At 45.5% G+C, this 18,236-nt stretch overlaps 2 protein-coding genes across 2 annotated transcripts in view; one reads left to right on the top strand and one right to left on the bottom strand.

The window, feature by feature from the left end:
* Positions 1-12,668, top strand: part of PRPF4 (pre-mRNA splicing tri-snRNP complex factor PRPF4) — a 100,513-nt gene extending 87,845 nt beyond the window's left edge. The window contains exon 14 of the mRNA XM_085899810.1: positions 12,062-12,668. Within this exon, the coding sequence (XP_085755936.1) occupies positions 12,062-12,081 (20 nt within the window). The 3' untranslated portion in view covers positions 12,082-12,668. The remainder of the gene's footprint in view (positions 1-12,061) is intronic.
* Positions 1,709-18,093, bottom strand: RPS5 (ribosomal protein S5). The gene is made up of 7 exons (XM_085899822.1): positions 17,989-18,093; positions 17,443-17,499; positions 16,060-16,163; positions 15,669-15,878; positions 14,818-14,946; positions 7,282-7,380; positions 1,709-1,829 (listed from the first exon to the last, which is right to left on the bottom strand). Exons 2-7 carry the CDS (start codon positions 17,462-17,464, stop codon positions 1,761-1,763), a joined length of 633 nt encoding a protein of 210 aa, XP_085755948.1. The 5' UTR covers positions 17,465-17,499; positions 17,989-18,093; the 3' UTR covers positions 1,709-1,760.
* Positions 18,094-18,236: the final 143 nt, after the last annotated feature.

The following is an 18,236-nucleotide window of genomic DNA, read 5'->3' as shown; positions in this document are numbered from 1 at the left end:
TTTCACATCCAGCTTTGTTTTTCAGCAATCGTCACCATCTTATGCACAGTTATCTTCCAAATTGAATCATGGTTTGGTTTCATTGACAAAACGATTTGTTCGTCTATCTCAATTATCAGCACATTGATTTTGAAGACGTGCATTAAATCAAGAAACGCATCATGGGTATTAATTGACAACAGTACAAAAAAAAAGATTCCCCCCCCAAAAAAAGTCAGGAACATTACACTGCTTCTTATAAGCAAAGATTCAGTTCCAACATGAACCACCCTTGTTGCTATGCCACAAGGTTTTTGGTTCTGTTAAGATGAGCAGGTAGGCAGACAGAACAGAGGGTAAGGTTCCCATTGGGTGTTGCCTTTTTGGCTGCTGGTTGCATCATCGGTTAGGGGAGCTGCTATGCCGCTGATGCAGTGCTCATTTCGCCGACCTCGGAAGGATGACAGGCTGAGTCAACCCCCTGGTGTTAATTCAGTGGAAACGGGACTCGAACTCAGGACCCAAGGATCCCAAGCCACCGCCCGAACCGTAAAGCCGACACCAGGTTCGAGGGTAAGGTAATTACCAAAAGATCAACGTCAAAACATTTTCAGGAAAAGGAAATCTCATTCAAACTAGAGTTCCTGTAACACCTTACCCGATGCAGTCTTGAGGAAAAGGAAGTGGGGAAGGGTCTTTCAAACTCTTGGTTTGCATTTCCCAGCATGTTCGTATTCGCTTTGTTCGTGAACTTTAAATAACAGGTGCGATGGCATCCACGAACCATACAAAGCCGATGGGTCAATCGGAGCAGGTCAGAGCTGACGATGCTCCGCTGAGATGCGTTGTCACTATCGAGGTTTGTCCATGCATTTGTCCAACCACAAGCCGACTGCCAACTCTTCTTGGAACGATCTTTGAGATACGCTCGACATTTTTGGATGAAGTTAGCTCGATTGTTGCATTGCTGGGTGCAACCATTTAGTCTGAATCCCGATGCCCCCCCCCCCGCCCACCCTGAGGGTGCAAGGTAAATTTGATTGTTCGAGACAACATACAATTCTTGCCAACACACTGCTAAAACTGAAGGTTTTTGGAATTGTAAACAAGATGATTGTTTCTCGTGTTCAAACATGCAATTCAATTTGAATAAATAAATCAGACATTTTACCACCATTGATACACCCTCTTTTACACCACCTTATTTAACATTTTTTAATTTAGTATTATTTAACTTATGCTGCTCATTTGTGTCATTTATGACCCCTAAAAAGTTTCCTGTTTGGAATGATTTGTAATTTTGTTTGACTGCCACACACACACACACACACACACACACACACACACACACACACACACACACACACACACACACACACACACACACACACACACACACACACACACACACACACACACACACACTGAAGCAATTGATTTACCCCAATGGGCGCGTGCATGTGCGGGCCAAGACACCGCACAATTTACCAAATGCAGAGCCAAAGTGTTCAAAATATAAAATTCAGCAGTTCCTCGATCATTCACAGAGTGAACCAATTGCCTTCCTCTGCTTTGCACTTCAGGCGTGGGGTAACAACAGGATACTTAATCATTTAAAATAAACAGTCCCTCCCTTATCGATGCCAATGTAAAATGTCTTCGAAACATTACTACCAACCATTACCCCCACCCCGTACCAGAACACCCAGAGAGACGAACAAGGCCAGCATTGAACACAAACAAAGCTTTATTGCAGTAAAAGTGTTGAGCTTTGCTGGTCTTTAGCGGTTGGACTTGGCCACTCGTTCCAGTTCGTCCTTTTTCTTGATGGCGTATGAGTTGGATGAACCCTGTGAGAGCAGAAGCAAATCTTAAATTACAATGACATCACCGAATCCTCTTCCTGCATCCAGAATATGGTAATTATTTGACATCTACAAGATCCTTTTGATTCACAAGGAACAATATACGGTGAAAGTCCACATCATTCAGTGCATTGACCGTCTTGTGTTGATTTGGTTTAATGCGACTGATGGGACCGACAGGATGGCCGAGAAGTATGCACTCGCTTCCAAACTGTCTCGCCTGGATTTGAATCCCGACTCGGCTACAAACTGTCATCCCAATGTTTCACAGTGTCGAAAATCCCATCTGTGTAACTGTGTCTGTACCTCCAAACCCTGGGGAACCTCGAAGGGGCTGTTGTGCTCTTTTCTGATTGGCTGTAATTGGGCCTTGCCTACATTGTTTAGATTGTTTCGCTCCTTTCTCAGTAGCATAAAGAGGTTATTTTGATTTAGAACTGTGGGAATAGTTACTCTTTCACAGTTCAATCATTTCCCCACACTCGTCCCTGTTTCATATATAAGGCTTGCATTAGTGTTTTGTTGTTGTTGTTGTTGTTGTTGAGAATTTCATTGTTATATTTTCTCCCGTATGTGCACGTACGTAGTTATTTGAGATTCTACTTTGTATGCCGAGTCATTGTGGAAATCGACTTATTTTCCACCACAACAGGCAGGGTGATTCATTAATGTGTGTGCAGTCCCTCGGACGGATGTTAAACGGGAATCCCGTCTGTCAGCATTCGTTGGTGGATGTTTAATATCCCTGCGGTGTAGCAGATTACTGTTCCAAAGTTATCTGTTGCACCGCATCGCCAACCTGCTGCAACCACCTGGCACGTGGTCGGCCCATTGGACTCCTCCACTCACGAGACTCCCTCGCTGAGAGAATCTGGTGAGCAGGATCAGCGTCAGGAAATCGAGCCACATGTCCATACAGCCGCAGCTGACGCTCACTTCATCCTTCGCAAAGAGTGGATGAGCCATCATGGGCACCCTGAACAAATTACAAATTCCTGCCCGAATCAGCACAGCCGTGCTCTCAGCCAATGATACTACCCTGCAGCATTGTGCTGCATATGATTGAAAAAGAATACTATGTGTTAAAAAAAAAAAAAATGTTGCACTGTACCCCCCCCCCCCCCAGTGCTGGATAATGCACAGAAAGGGTGCTTTCCATACCTACAATCAGTATGATTTCTGTAAAAAATCTGAACCATTAAAAAAAAAAAGACAATCCTCAGTAAATTACAATAGGTCTTCGTGACGAGCGAAGAACCCATCCTGGAAGATGGGTTTATTTTCTCAGAATTGGGATACTGTATTTCATGATGACTTGTAATACCCACTCCCACCGGGAGTGGTGCTACCTGATACACATTTACGTTGAGAGATTTGGCATGCTCCCCACCCCCAACCCCAGGGATATATATATATATATATATATATATATATATATATATATATATATATATATATATATATATATATATATATATATATATATATATATATATAATATATATATATATATATATATATATATATATATATAATATTGACGGTTTTTGAAATGTACCCAGGGAAGAACATACACGTTCACGTCGTAGACGAGATGACAAGTTATATCATTAGTTTATGTGTCGGTACACTTTGAAAGGACACCCTATTTGCCCCTTGTCATAGGGTTGGGGGGGGGGACATGCGTTGAGGTTAGTTTGTGTATCCCATGTGTGATGTCTTCCCCCTCCCTCTGCTACTTTTGACCCTTCTTCCAATACACCACCGGTCCTTTCCAAACCCTCTGCTACTTTCAATCGTACCATTTCTTATCTTCCCCCATCCAAAACCATGATTTTTTCTACCCCCGTTAATCCACCCCAAAACCCACCTCCTTTCAATCCGGAAAGTCCCTATAGTGTCCGTCTTGTTTACCCCGTGTACCCCACCCCATATCTATCTCCTCGTGTGTCTATTCCCCAATGTTTTGTGCTTCCCTCTTCCATCACTCTTGTTTCCTGTTCCCCTTGTTATACGTTCTGTGGGTTAACTCTTATTCGAGCCTTGACATTGTATAGATACATGTAAAAAAAAAAACCCATCAGTCTGTTCCAAACCCTCTGCTGCTTTCAGTCCTTCATCGCTCAATTCAACAACCCCTCTTCTCATTCCGTCGGTCTTTCTTTCAACCCAGGGGCGGGGTGAAGGCTACATTAAAGGCTCCCTCAGTGACAGTGGAATTTCCCACAAGCTGCATCATGGACCCGCCCCCATCGGATGTGCAATAGGAGAGAGGCTCGCACGAGATGGGACTCTAAAAGCCATATCTAGTGAGTAAGAAAGAGCCCAGAGTGCGGAGGAGCGCAAGTAAGAGCTCATAGTGTAGATGGAACGGTAGTCGCCTCGAAGCTTGTCTGAAACGGAGAGGGGTTGCCGTTGGCATATCTGGGAAAAGGATTTGCCGACTGCTGGACGCCTTAAACGCAGCCGCATGTCCTGTTGCACCGCATCGCCAATTTCCCCATCCTCCCACCCCCCCCCCCCCCAGTATATTTGGACCGGCACAGCCTCGTTTGGTTGTGAGGTGAGGTAAGGAGTCAACCCCATGCTCTGTTCTTTTCTTTCTCCTCAGTTCTTCTTGCCTCCTCTTCCCGGATTGAATGATGGCCATATGTCTTTTGTCTCAGGAAGATTATCGAAGAATATGTGTGAGGGTTAAGTCTGCTCTCCTGTGCCTTTTGCCTGTAAATTTTCATTTTAATGTTTGCTTGCTTGGTGAATAAAGAGCTGTAAATAATGTGCTTTTCACCATTGCGTACTTGTGTGTGTAAATAAATAGATTGTTAGTTGTCCTTTCAAATCTGTCTCGGTTGTCCTTTCCTCCATGGTCCAGCATAGTCCGCATCTGATTGGCTCTACACCTGAGCCAGTGCGTAATTAGCAGCTAAACCTGATCAGGTAAGATAAGACAAGTATTTATCCTGAGTGTGGCTGGGACAGAGTCATATTTATATTAATAATTACAGTAGAGGGCACGAGCCCCCCTTGATACTGCCAATGCAACGGAAGGGTAACACGTGAAGCAGTGAGAACCCTGCCAGGATTGGTGGTACTTATCGGCGTTCGTGGTTGACGAGAAACTCGCATGGTCACGGAGTTATCCGCGGCTGGTGGCCGAAGGACCGGTCGTTCGGGAGGAACCCGAGTGCTTCCTCTCGTGGCGAACCTCAAACCCTGGCTCTTAACAACAATCATATATATATATATATATATATTGTTGTGGTTACCAAATTCGCAAACCACCATTCAGGTCCCTTAGGTGAGATATCTGGGTAAGTATATGTGTAGTTAGGCCCAAACCCGTTGTCTAGTGGGAATACATGTCATTCATGCGTGCTGCGACTCTTCAGGATAGCCGTTTTTCTTTTACTATCTTTATTTTGGACCAACCGCCATTGTTACCACCACCAACCACAACATCAACCACCCACCGCGGCGCCGCTTCACGTCACACCTCGCAACCGTCGCATCGCCACCGTTCTTGCGCCGCTTGTGGGTACCGGTGTTGGACTCGTGCAGGGCGCGCGCCGAACAGCGTGTACAAAACCACGGATTTTCCGCTTCAAAAACGGATCAAAAACGACACACGCCCACTTTTGTTCCATCCAATCGGTGAGCGAGGGGCGATTTGGCCCCGCCTCCAGGGCGTTGGAGGGCGATCGCTATATGCAAATTTATGGATCAAAATGCATTCACGCCCACTTTTTCTCGGGCCAATGGGGAGCGAGGTGAAAGGTCGAAGGCAGGGGGTCAAAGATGAGAGAGCGAAGCCACGGGGCTTATATAAGCGACCGCGTTCGTCAGTAGAGGGGAGTTAAGACTTCGCAGTCGGTGGAGTTGGGAAGAAGAAGCAAGAAGGAGTTGGTCGTCGTCGTCGTCGTGTGCGTTGGAGTCGGAGCGAAGAGGACGGAGCTGTGGAGAGGCGGCGAGGGGGTGCTCGCGTCGTGCCGGGAGCTGCACACCAGGGAGGCCGACGGCGCGACCTGGTCAAGGTGGAGACGCTCGTCGCGGGACTCGAGGCAGAGTAAAAATCCTCCTTTCCCCCGAGCATCAGCAACCCCCTCCTGTTTCCCCCCCGCGCTGAGATAGTGCGACCAAGGGGGCCCCTTTCCCACCCCCTACCAGACACTGCCCGCGAGGCCCGCGGAGTTGAGGCACCATCGCCGCTCCGCGTCTCATCACCAGACGGGTAGGCCCGACCCGGTCTCGGCCTCAGGCCCGCCTCATCCTTGAGGGTGTTCTTTTTCTTGGTTTTGGATATGTGTTGTCGGCGCCGTCTGTGAAGTAAAATTGTATAAGTGTTGCCGTGTGCTCGCGTAATCGGTATTAGATCTGCATTGTCGCATTTGCTTTTTGTGTAAAATTGCATTGTTTCTTCTTCTTTTCTATGTGCTTTTGGTGGAATTGTATATGTGTGCTTCCCGTGTGCCGCGAATAAATGTGCTTTGTGTTGAACTGTTTCCCGCTTCGCTTCGTCATTTCTTTCATTGAATCCTCATCTTGCTTCACGTAAAGGGTTGGTAGTGGGCTGAATACGCCCGATAATTAATCGAACCGTCGAGGCCGACGATAACACCGCTCGGTTATCCCGATAGTACGGAACGGGTCGCTTAGGTGGCCCGTGTCCGAAGTCGACCTGCGGCGAGGTGCGATCGCCCGGTCTACCCTCCGTGTGGGTACTTAGGTAGGTCGAATTTGGCGAGCAACCCGATCCCACGCGGGGGCCGATTGGCTCGATCGCGGTGAGACCGAAAGGTCCACCCGTGACTGGTTCCCGGCGTTAGTCCGAGAGGGTCACGACTGGATTGTCCGTCCGGTGGGCGACGTGCCGCGATTCGAGTTACGTGGCCGTCGCACGCCGGCGGGCGCGAATCCGTAACAATATATATATACCACTTAAAACCTCCCCCATACACACCCCGAGTTCAACCAGCAGTTTTCAACTCATTCTGCCCAGCGGTTCAAATGTGCATTGAAGTCAAACAAACACACACTTCTTGAATTATAGTACAATTTATGATAAAAAAAAATAAAAAAAATATTTAAAGTAGTGAGGCTGGTGTTGGCTTAGTGGTTGAGGTGGCTGACTTGGGATCTTAGGGTCCTGAGTTCAAGCCCCGTTGGCTGCTGAATTAACACCAGGTGGGATTGGCGAAATGAGTACCAGTGTTCTGGTATTGGGGCAAGGCAACAGCGGCACAGCCACACCCCAACAAAATGATAGCTACCCGACAGCCAAGCTGCCATACACAGGAAGATTTAAAGCAAAAAAAAAAAAAAAAATTGGAAAGAAAATGCACAAGGGGAAGCAAAATGACTATACTGGAAATTGCCAAAGTAACACACAAACATGTACATCTGTAAACATGCATGGTTATGCGATTTGTATACATCTGACCTTCGCAGCATTGATGAGCTCGTCAGCAAGACACTCCGCGATGGTTTTGATGTTGCGGAAGGCAGCTTCACGTGCACCCGTACACAACAACCAGATCGCCTGAGCAAGGTTTGGAATAACAAGAGCACAAGTCAGTGAAGTGGATGAGAAAACATTTTACTTGTATCCACAAAGTAATCTAGCCAAAACAAAAATGTCAAAGGGGTGTTATGATCTTCAACTGTTACCCCCCCCCCCCCAATTTAGCTTTTCTCGTTAAATCTTCAACAAACCTTTATTATGAGAATATGGAGAACACAAATTAATACGAGAAGGGCACTCCGAAGAGCGAACACCTCGCCGAACGAGAATATATTGGGCCCAATACATTTTTGAAATGTCATGCTATATATCGTTTTTGGCCCTAACTCTTAATGATGAAGAATCACTTCAAATTAAATAACTCTCGCAAGCAGATCCAGATCCAGATCTTCACCAAAATCGAATCAATTCTTCCTTGTCACACACCCAACGTGTCCACCAAGTTTCATCAGAATCCGTCCACAACTTTTTGGGATATCGTGCTATACATCGTTTTGGGCCCTATCTCTCGGTGGTGAAGAATCACTTAAATTCTCAGAGCCGGATCCGGATCTTCACTAAAAATCTAATCACTTAGTCTTTGTCAACTTTTTGAGACAAACAAACAGACAAACAAGAAGACGACGTCATGCAGAGCACAATACTTGCAAAATCCATAAAACAAATTTGACCTCAAAAATAGTTTGTGGTTGAATTAAATGACCAAATATGGAACTCCTCTTCAAATTTCAAAATCAGATGAAAATTGAGATTTTTAGGAATTTGGTCTCTGTTGACCTTTTGGCTGATGTGGACCTCAAAAATAATTTGTGGTTGAATTCAGTGGCTTGAAATATAACTTCTTTTCAAATTTCAAGTCAATCAAATGAAAATTGAGGATTTTAGAAATCTGTGGTCAGGTCAGGTATGGGAGCATGCGCCAGAGCAGCGCGTCGCTGCGTCCACTTTCCGCCGGTACTCCAGGGGCCTCCGTCTGGCCATCCCCCAAGACAGATGCCTGGCCCATCCCCATCTCGTTGAGATGCCAGTCAACCTGCTGCAACCACGAGGCACGTGGTTGGCCCATTGGCATCCTTCACTCACGAGGCTCCCTCATTGAGAGAATCTGGTGAGCAGGACCAGCGTCAGGAAATCGAGCCACATGTCCATACAGCCGCAGCTGATGCTCACGGACTATGCAGGTAACAAATCTCATTTGAGTCTGTCAGCAACCGCTCGTTGGACACAAAGTCCGATCAGTGATAGCCAAGGATTCTCCGAAGAGACATGGTACCAAAGGAATTAAGTCTCCATCTTAGATCCTTGATCAGAGTCTATGTCTCACATCCATAAAGCAAGACTGGATGCACCAAGGACCTGAAGACTCGGACTTTCGTCCTCCCGCACAGGTACCGGCAGCACCACACCCCATTATCCAGTGAATCCATGATTCCCCAGGCCTGATCCAGACGTCTATTGACCTCTGACTCACAGCCAGCAGAGACATGAATATCACTGCCAAGGTAAGTGAATCTCTCCACAACCTCAACATCCTCACCACAAACAGGCACAGACAGGACAGCAGCATCCAAGATGTCATTGAAAGCCTGGATCTTAGTTTTGACCCAAGAAACCTGTAATCCCAGCGGCTCCGACTCCTCATTCCGCACCTCGAGGGCCCCCAAGAGGATGTCTATAGTCTCCGCACAGATGACTGCATCATCTGCAAAATCAAGGACAGAGATCTTGACATTCCCAAACGATGCAATGCAGCTTGATCTCTCCGACATCCTCCCAAGAATCCAGTCCATACAAGTGCTGAAAAGTGTGGGGCCCAGTATACACTCCTAACGAACTCCAGTAACAACTGGAAATAAGTCAGAGATGGTACCACCACATTTCACAGCACTCTCAGTACCAGAGTAGAGTTCAGACATCAGATCGATCAGTTTTGGTGGCACCCCACGAAGACCAATAATCCTCCAGAGGACATCGCGATTCACTGAATCGAATGCTTTACAGAGATCAACATTAGCTGCAAGCAGCCCCTGCCGAAACTCTCTGCGTTCAGTGAGGACACGAAGAGCAAGGATACGGTCAATCGTTGACCTCTTTGGTGTAAAGTTGTGGGGAGGTAAGTGAATCTCTCCACGACCTCACTTACAAAATTCTGTGGTGAAGTGGTGAAATTTCGGTGAAGATTGGTTTAAAATTGTGACCTGTAGGCGATTGACAGACAAACAAACAAACAAACAAAGACAGACAGACAGACAGAATAACAAAAATGAATGACCAATATACTTGAAAAATCTTCGATTTTGCAAGTAACTAACAAACAGACAAAGGGGTGAAAATATTACCTCCTTCACATTCGGTGGCGGAGGTGGTAAAAATGTCCAATTTTTTTGTTGTTATTAACTCGTTTAAGTCACGTTTTGTTCGAGTACGAAGCGCACACGGAATGGGCTTTCATTTTGAGATGCTTTCTTGTTACCTCCGCCACTGAATGTGAACGGAGGATATGTTTTCACCACTGTCTGTTTATTACTTGCGAAAATCGAAGATCTTTCAAGTGTATTGGTTCGCCTTGTGCGTTATTCTGTCTGTCTGTCTGTTTGGATGTCAATCGCCTACAGGTCACAATTTTAAACCGATCTTCATGAAACATCACCACCTGGTAAAGTTCGTCATAAGCAAGAACCCTGTTGTTTTAGGTCAAAAGGTCAACACAGGCTAAAGTTCAAAATTTTAGAAACTGTCAAATTTCTAAAATCCTCAATTTTCATTCAATTGATGAGAAATTTGAACAGAATTTGCATATCAGGTTACTGAATCCAACCAACCAAGTATTTTGACATCAACATCGGCCAAAGGAAACAACTTGGGTGGTGTTGATGCAATTTCTACGAAATTAGCATATTGGGTTTGAGGGTGATAAAAACGATAATAAAACGTTGTTAATTAAACCTTGATATCTATCGATAATTCCAGGTGTGTGTGTGTGTGTGTGTGTGTGTGTGTGTGTGTGTGTGTGTGTGTGTGTGTGTGTGTGTGTGTGTGTGTGTGTGTGTGTGTGTGTGTGTGTGTGTGTGTGTGTGTGTGTGTGTGTGTGTGTGTGTGTGTGTCACCGCTGTTTCTCAACAACCGCTGGTCCGATCTAATTGAAACTTGCCAGGTATATTGCTGGGGACCTGAGGATGTGCCTTTTCAAGGTTTGATATTAATTGGACAAGTGCCTCCCAAGTTATGGCCATTTATTTACCAACCAATGACAAGACACGTTATTGCGTGGGCGTGGCCGATGGGGGAAGGGAAGGGAAGCCACGTTCCCCATTACGGGTTACAATGTACGGGCTTCTGGAGAGTGATGACTTCGTGTATTCTAATAATTTCTCGATTTCTTATGCGCATTTATAGATAAACACAATGGCCCAAGTTATGATCGTTTTCATATTAGACGGTGCATAAATTTCGGTAACATCAGAGTGCTGGTATGCTGCGAACCAGGAAGTAAATTTTTTTTCTCTCTCTTCTCTTCTCTTTTTTTTTTTCCTTGCGACGACATTGCGAAAAGGTAAAATACGTTGACGCTAATTGAATAATTGGCCATTAAAACCTAAATTGCGAATAATCGTAACTGTGATATGTGAACTTCCGGGCCACGCACGTAAGGGCACGCGAGAGCGAAGAAACGGCCTGTGTGGTTGTTGTTTCTTGCTCGCGGTTGGAATATTTATTTATTTATTTATTTATTTTACGGGCACGTACTCGTTAAAATAAATGTATTAAATCTGAAATGGAAAATGTACTCAAATATGGTATGATTCTATGTGATTGAACATGTATCGATTTTAATTTTATCTAACATAATCATATCTTTCCTTTGTATTGAAAGATGATTGACCTGACGAGTAAAGATATGATAAGCAGGCCGACCTTTCAAATAAGCTGAATTCAGTACAAAACAATTGCCTATTATTTAAATATATTTTACTTCCTAAGGGATTTTATGAAATAATAGCTATAAGGTACCAGCAAGCTTGATAAATGAATGTGATTGCAACTCAACAAGAGTGGTGGTCTAAGGAAATGTCCAGATGTATTCACGAAACTCTGATTGCTTCATATTATATACAATTCCCAAGTCTGCAAAGGAGGGGATTGAACTTTTTCCCTTCCATACCATAAATAGTATGTGATCCATCAATGTACACAAAGGATTACAGTTTTGATGCCATTCTGTGCTGGGAAGAGATTTTACACCTGGTCTCGAAATATATGCTACAACCCTTCAAAATTAGGCTGATTGCTGCACGAAAGCTGAAAACGATTTCCACCTGGAAATACGTCGGCTCGCGTTTAAAATGACAAATCGCTGTGTTTCACTGAACACTATATAAAGAACTAAAATTCACCATGTATTTCAGAGATCTGGAGCAAGACTGTTCTTTTTCCAGATCCTCCATGTGCATTTGTATGTGTTTGTTTGTTGAATAAATGTTTTAAATGTACAGGACTTAAAGAATTTCTCCAACAGTGGCATTTCTAAAATCCTCAATTTTCATCCCATCGATTTGAAATATTGAAGGAGGATTTGCATATCAGGTCAATGAATTCAACCACCCGTTATTTTAAGGTCAAATTTTGTTTTATAGATTTTGCAAGCATCGTGATATGTACGACGTATTTCTTGCTTTGATGTTTGTCTGTCTGTCCGCAGACGTGATATCTCAAAGTTGAAGATGGATTTTTACAAGTGAATCTTCACCATTGAGAAATGGGGCCAAAAATAATACACAGCATGATATCTCAAAAAGGTTGTGGATGGATGATGACAAAACTTGGTGAGTGAGTTGGTTTGACTAGATGACAAGAACAAGCCAAATAGATTTTGGTTCAGGTCAACAGATCCGGCCCATTAGTGGGATACAAAATGTAAACTGTGCAGTGTGATGGAGGTATGCGCTCTACGGAGTGCCGTTCCAGTTGTTTCTGTAATCGGTTGGCACTCTCCATGAGCAGCTCGGCTCCATGGGAGTGGTAAACAATGTCATGTTGCGATGCACTCGAGGCCCTCCCACAACTACGTCTCTACTTAAATATTAAATATATAAACTATTAAAAGTTCGCAGCAGTCGTTTGATCGTAGGATTTAAACAACCATGTCGGTTGATCTGCATCCGGTAAGGCGAGCGATTCTGGCGAGGAAAGTGAGATGGAAGACGACTGCGCTGATCAAGACTCGTCTTACAATGATATGGAGGATCTCGCCACCGAAGCCTTCCTCGGAATTTTTGATGAGGAAGACGATGACTTCTTTACCGGTTTTACATCAGAGGTTTGTAAACTGAAGTGCAAGGCATGATCGTAATCACAGGTGGCACGGCCCAATAATGGACATTCTTCCAATAACACAATCGTAATCACGGGGAAAAAGTGGCCAACATTAAAAAAAAAAAAAAAAAAAACATTTCAAAAGGAAGTCTTTTTCTTTCGTATGCAACACAAAACTGTGGCATAGCATCATTAACTGAGAGCATGGCTGTGCCGCTGATGCAGTGCCCTCTGCAGGTTAGGGCAAGAATTTGGAATTTGGGCACTGGTGCTGGCGATAGCTCGCCGACTCTTCGCGGCGAAGGACACCACAGGATGTTGAACGTCCGCCAACTAATGCCAGCAGACGGGAACACCCGGTTTATCGTCCATCCGAGGGACGGCACACATTGACGAATCACCCTGCCTATGAAACACCGGGATGACAGTCTATAGCTGGGTCTGGATTTGAACCCAGGCAAGATAGTATTCAAGGCCATCTCCACTCATGGCTCGCAGACTTCCTCTCCTGTCGCAGTCAACGTGTGGCCCTAAATGGAGTTCTTTCATCCCCTCTTCCTGTGCAGGCTGGAGTTCCTCAAGGTAGCGTTCTGGGCCCTGTTCTTTTTCTGGTTTTCATCAATGATCCCTCGGACTCTCTGGAAAATCCTCTATTTCTCTTTGCTGACGACTCCACCCTCCGCCGTACCATCTGTCATCCCTCAGACCGGCAAGCAGCAGCTTCTTCGCTCACTGCAGATCTGGATAAAATCACAAACTGGTCCAACACGTGGAACATGTCTTTCAATCCGGACAAATCTCACACTCTCACTATGTCTCTTCGAAAGGACTGTTTACAAAACCCCCCCATCCACTTTCTCAACAATCCTCTGGAAGAAGTCTTTTCTTTCAAGCTTCTAGGTCTCACTATCTGCCATGACCTTTCCTGGGAAAGTCACATTTCCAACCTCGCCTCAAAAGCCAGTCGCCGACTGGGAATCCTCCGTTGTGCAAAGTCCTTCCTCGGCCCTCTTGAGCTCCTGACCACTTACAAAGCTTTTGTCCGTAGCCTGATGGAGTACTGCTCTCCCCTCTGGGCTGGTGCTCCTGCCTCCCACCTTTCTCGGCTTCACGCCGTCGAAACCAGGGCATTTAAGATCATCGGCATCTCCCGCAATGAAGCTGAGTCTTTGGGCCTCTCACTCAATCACCGCAGGTTGGTCGGTGGTCTTTCTGTCTTCTACTGACTCCTCTCCAGCCTTGCCCCCCCTGCTCTTTCTGCGATTTGTCCCCACCACATTTCCACAGGGCGCTCAAGGTCCGCCAACAACCCCCTTCTGGTAAAACTACCAAAATCACGAATCACTGCTCATCTTCACTCTTTCATTCCTCTTTTTTCCCGCCTTTGGAATAAACTTCCTCACTCTATTCTTTCCCATTTTTCCCTCCAGGCTTTCAAAACAGCTGTTCACCACCACCTCTTATCTTCCCCCATCCAAATCCTCGATCTTTTCTACCCCCGATAATCCACCCAAGCCCACTTCCTTCATTTCTCCTGCTTTCCTTCCTGAAAGTCCCTGTAATGTCCATCTTCTCTTTGCCATGTTCCCCGTCCCATCCCCATCCCTCTCCCTTCCACAGTTCACCTAATGTGTCTGTTCCCCACTGTTTTGTCCCTTCCACTCCCGCTCCTCTTGTCTCATGCCTCCTTGCTGTGAGTTGTGTGTTTGCTCTCATACGAGCCTCGACCAAGGTATACAAAAAAAAAAAAAAAAATAGCTTAGAAGTGTGTGAATACCTCCAGGCCAGCCTTCAAAAGGAAGTGTTTAACTGCCTCAAACCGGTTTCTACTTATTCGATAATAGATTTCAAAAGCAAACTAAAGTATTAGAACCAAACAATTTTACTTCTTCTCTTGAAATAATTGTTATTCAGAACAACAACAAAAAAGTTTCATTGTTGCATCATATATCCCACAATGCACTGCATTTTTAAAAATGGTGGCACCCACTAAAGAAGCTTGATCTTGTGTCGGTGCGAGAAATCGAGAGAACTCGAGCTTTCAGAGTTCTCGTGGATAATACACACCCCTAACTTTCATGAGATATTTCTGGGGGGAAAGGTGCGGCTTGTATACGAGTCACAAGCGATTGCGGTACTTACCTGGTTGACGCGACGTAAAGGTGAAACGTCCACTGCTTGGCGACGCACCGTCCCAGCACGCCCGATTCGAGTGGAGTCCTCTCTTGGTCCACTGTTTATGATGGCATTCACAAGCACCTGTAGTGGGTTCTGCAGACATGATGGAATACTTGAAATGAGTACCCAAAGGAAAACAACGCATTAAAAACACATGGAGAATACATTCTGCACAGGTGGTGAAAGAATAAAAAAAAAAGTGGTCATGAAATAAAGGCTACCAAGCACCCCAACCCCCCAAAAGCTTCCAATAAAACCTGGGTTGGGATTCGAAGAAGTGCAAACTATTCTAATAACTAGAGCCAAGTCAATGGCACGCCATCGTAAATCCCAACCAAAAGCAAAGTTGAAAGATGGCAAAAAGTTTCACCAGGAATGACCCAACATCAAATCCCCATTTTGACTAATTCTCCGCTCCCGGGAGCTGGGCCAAAACCGATACCGTTCTGACACCTTCTTGCCACGTGGTGATCATACTGACCATGTTTGGTGAATTTATGCACAACCATTTAGGAGGACATCGTGTGACGTTGGGACAGACAGACAGATGGAGCTGATGACAATATTCCCCTAATTATTTTCAAAAAGCGTAGGGATAATTAATTAGTGAAGGAAGGGATTAAAATAATAATACATTTAAAATATATTTTTTTTAATCAGTGGGGAGATGGTGTGGGGGGGCTAAATTGTACGGCAATTATACCGCATTAAAGATACGTGTGTGTGTGTGTGTGTGTGTGTGTGTGTGTGTGTGTGTGTGTGTGTGTGTGTGTGTGTGTGTGAGTGACACCACACGATTCCCTCCACAGCCCCACCTCGCCGGTGAGCAGATGGATAATCTCAAACGCATGCTTCACGATGCGCACGGTCATCAGCTTCTTGCCGTTGTTACGGCCATGCATCATCATGGAGTTGCACAGACGCTCAACAATGGGGCACTGCGCCTTGCGGAAGCGCTTTGCGGCATATCGCCCTGCACTGTGTGGCAGGTACTTGGCGTACTTCTCCTTCACAGCAATGTAGTCCTGAAGGGAAACGGGGGGAATGACCGATAAATCGGGAAGGTGTGAAGCAGAGAAATGCTTCAAAATAAACTCGATAAAAGGATTTTGCCGTTTCTTCGCCGATCAACTTAGCATCGGGGGATTGAACAGTTTCGAAAATGAATAGAAAAGGTTTCAACTCTAATGGAACAGAGCACTTCACCTGCAGAGAGATATCACTGATCTGCACATCTTCAGTACTCCAACGTCCAAACAGCTTGATTTCAGGGGCTTCGGCCAACACGGGAGCCACTTCAGGCTCGATCTCTGTAAAGGGGCAAGGAGTCAGCCGAGAGAGAGAAACCAAAAAGCACGCAATGTCATACAGCGGCGATAAAACATCACCTTCCGGTCACTTCCATACACGACGGCTGGTCTTACATGGCGCCAAGCAACCTGGAGCAAAAATATCAACTTGTGCATTCCCACAATCTTCCAGCTCGACTTACTTATCCAACTTCTGGAAGAAGCAACGATTGCCTTGTTGCGGATCCTAAATAGACCTGCCATTGACAATAATCAGTTGTTGGTCACGATTGCTCATCGTTGTTGAACACAGTCGTCCACACATGACATGCGGACAACCTGAGTAATTCTTATAATGTACGAGTTGCTGCCCAGACAGCGACGAGTGCAACCTGGTTTCAAGGGATATCCAAGAAGACCAGACTACTTGTTAACTGTAACTTCAGGCAGGAATTTGTAACTTTTTCAAGGAGCCAGTGATAACTCGCCTACTCTTCACGGTGGACAGCGTGAAATCTTTAGCGACGAGCAATGACCGGCGTATGCAGACGGGTCCTCCGGCTGAACATCCTTCCGACGGACGACGCGCTCATCGATGCCTCAACTCAGCACGAGAAGCGCCAGGGTGACAGTTTATAGGTTGTGCGGGATTCGCACCCAGAGCAGACGGCTGAGAGCCGAGCACATACCTCAAAACCTATTGTGCCAGGCTATAATGTGGAATAATAACACTTAATGATTTCTCTGAAACTTCGGATATGAAAAAAAGGAGTTAACGGTTCATCAGCACAAATCATCGATGTTCGAGATTCAGACGACAGACACCTTGTTGAGAATCCCACTCCACACTTCCGTGTTGGTTTGACGTGCATCGGTTGGTACCCAGTGGTTTTAAACGAGATGCACGCTCGCAGTCAGTGCCGGTTCAGGATTTCATCCGACCAGTCCTCGTCTCGACGATTATTTCAAGGTGGCTGCAGATGTCGACTCCACCAGAGTCGTTGGGAGGTTGTTCGACAATTACCAATCGCTCATTGCCCGAAGAAACCACTTCTGAGATCTAGAACTGAACACCTTTCATGGGATGAGCTCTTGTCGAGTTGCCTGCTGCTGGAGTGAAGAAGTGGAGGAGACGATGCAGTCCAATCCTTATACGATCCGGAGAACCTCGATTTGGAGTTGATCAACCCCCCCCCACGATCATCTTATTTCACCCCCATTCTACGGCCCTCTTGAGGACAACTTGCACCGTTCAATACTGTAAGATGTCCTCAATTCACATTCATATGTTCTCAGTTACCAGGTAACGGGGCTTCTTCCATCTCCAACACCGGATAGCTCTCGCTCTGCAGTTGAGCTGCAAAACACCATCAACAAGGCCAAACAATTAACGTAACCATCCAGTGCAGTAAAATCAGAATAACGAGATAAACGTGTTAAGGTTGTGGAGCAACTGGTGCTCTGGAGGTGAACTCAACAAACATGGCGGCGCGCACGGAATTATGGGATAGCTCTGAAAGCCCTGGATATATGAAACGCACGAAACAACATCGCAGAGTTCACTTAAACTCAGGTGTTTCTGAACTCGCTTCCAATTCGAATCAAACAAGAAGGGGAAAGGGGACGACAAAGTCATCAAGGCAAAAACGAATCAAATGGCTCGTGGCCTTGTTCAGGCCTAAGCACATGTTGAGCGAACGTCGGGGATGGGGGGGGATCGCGTGGCAGAGTCTGAGACACGGAAAAGGATGTCGGACGGGCGAACACGTTCAGGGACGGCGTGTCGCTCTCACGTCGGGACATCCGTGAGAAAACCCGAGCGTTTCGTGCGTCTCATCGAGCTTACCGAGCCGCCGTATGGACAACCACCCGAAGTAGGCCGCAAGAAGGAAAAAAAAAGAACGAACGGCAAAGGGGGAAGGACTGACGTCATTACGTTTTGCGTGCTTCCGGTTTGACGCAAATCGAACAGGAAAATTTAACTCTATCTACTATACACCGCCCAAAATGATATATATATATATATATATATATATATATATATATATATATATATATATATATATATATATATCTTTTATGCTGTTTTTTTTT

The sequence above is a fragment of the Eptatretus burgeri genome, chromosome 1, assembly GCF_056783735.1.
Source record: "Eptatretus burgeri isolate ZD-2024b chromosome 1, Ebu_testis_v1, whole genome shotgun sequence".
Classification (NCBI taxonomy): domain Eukaryota; kingdom Metazoa; phylum Chordata; class Myxini; order Myxiniformes; family Myxinidae; genus Eptatretus; species Eptatretus burgeri.
The sequence above is the reverse complement of the archived record's forward strand: the minus strand, read 5'-3'. Positions and strand labels throughout refer to the sequence as shown.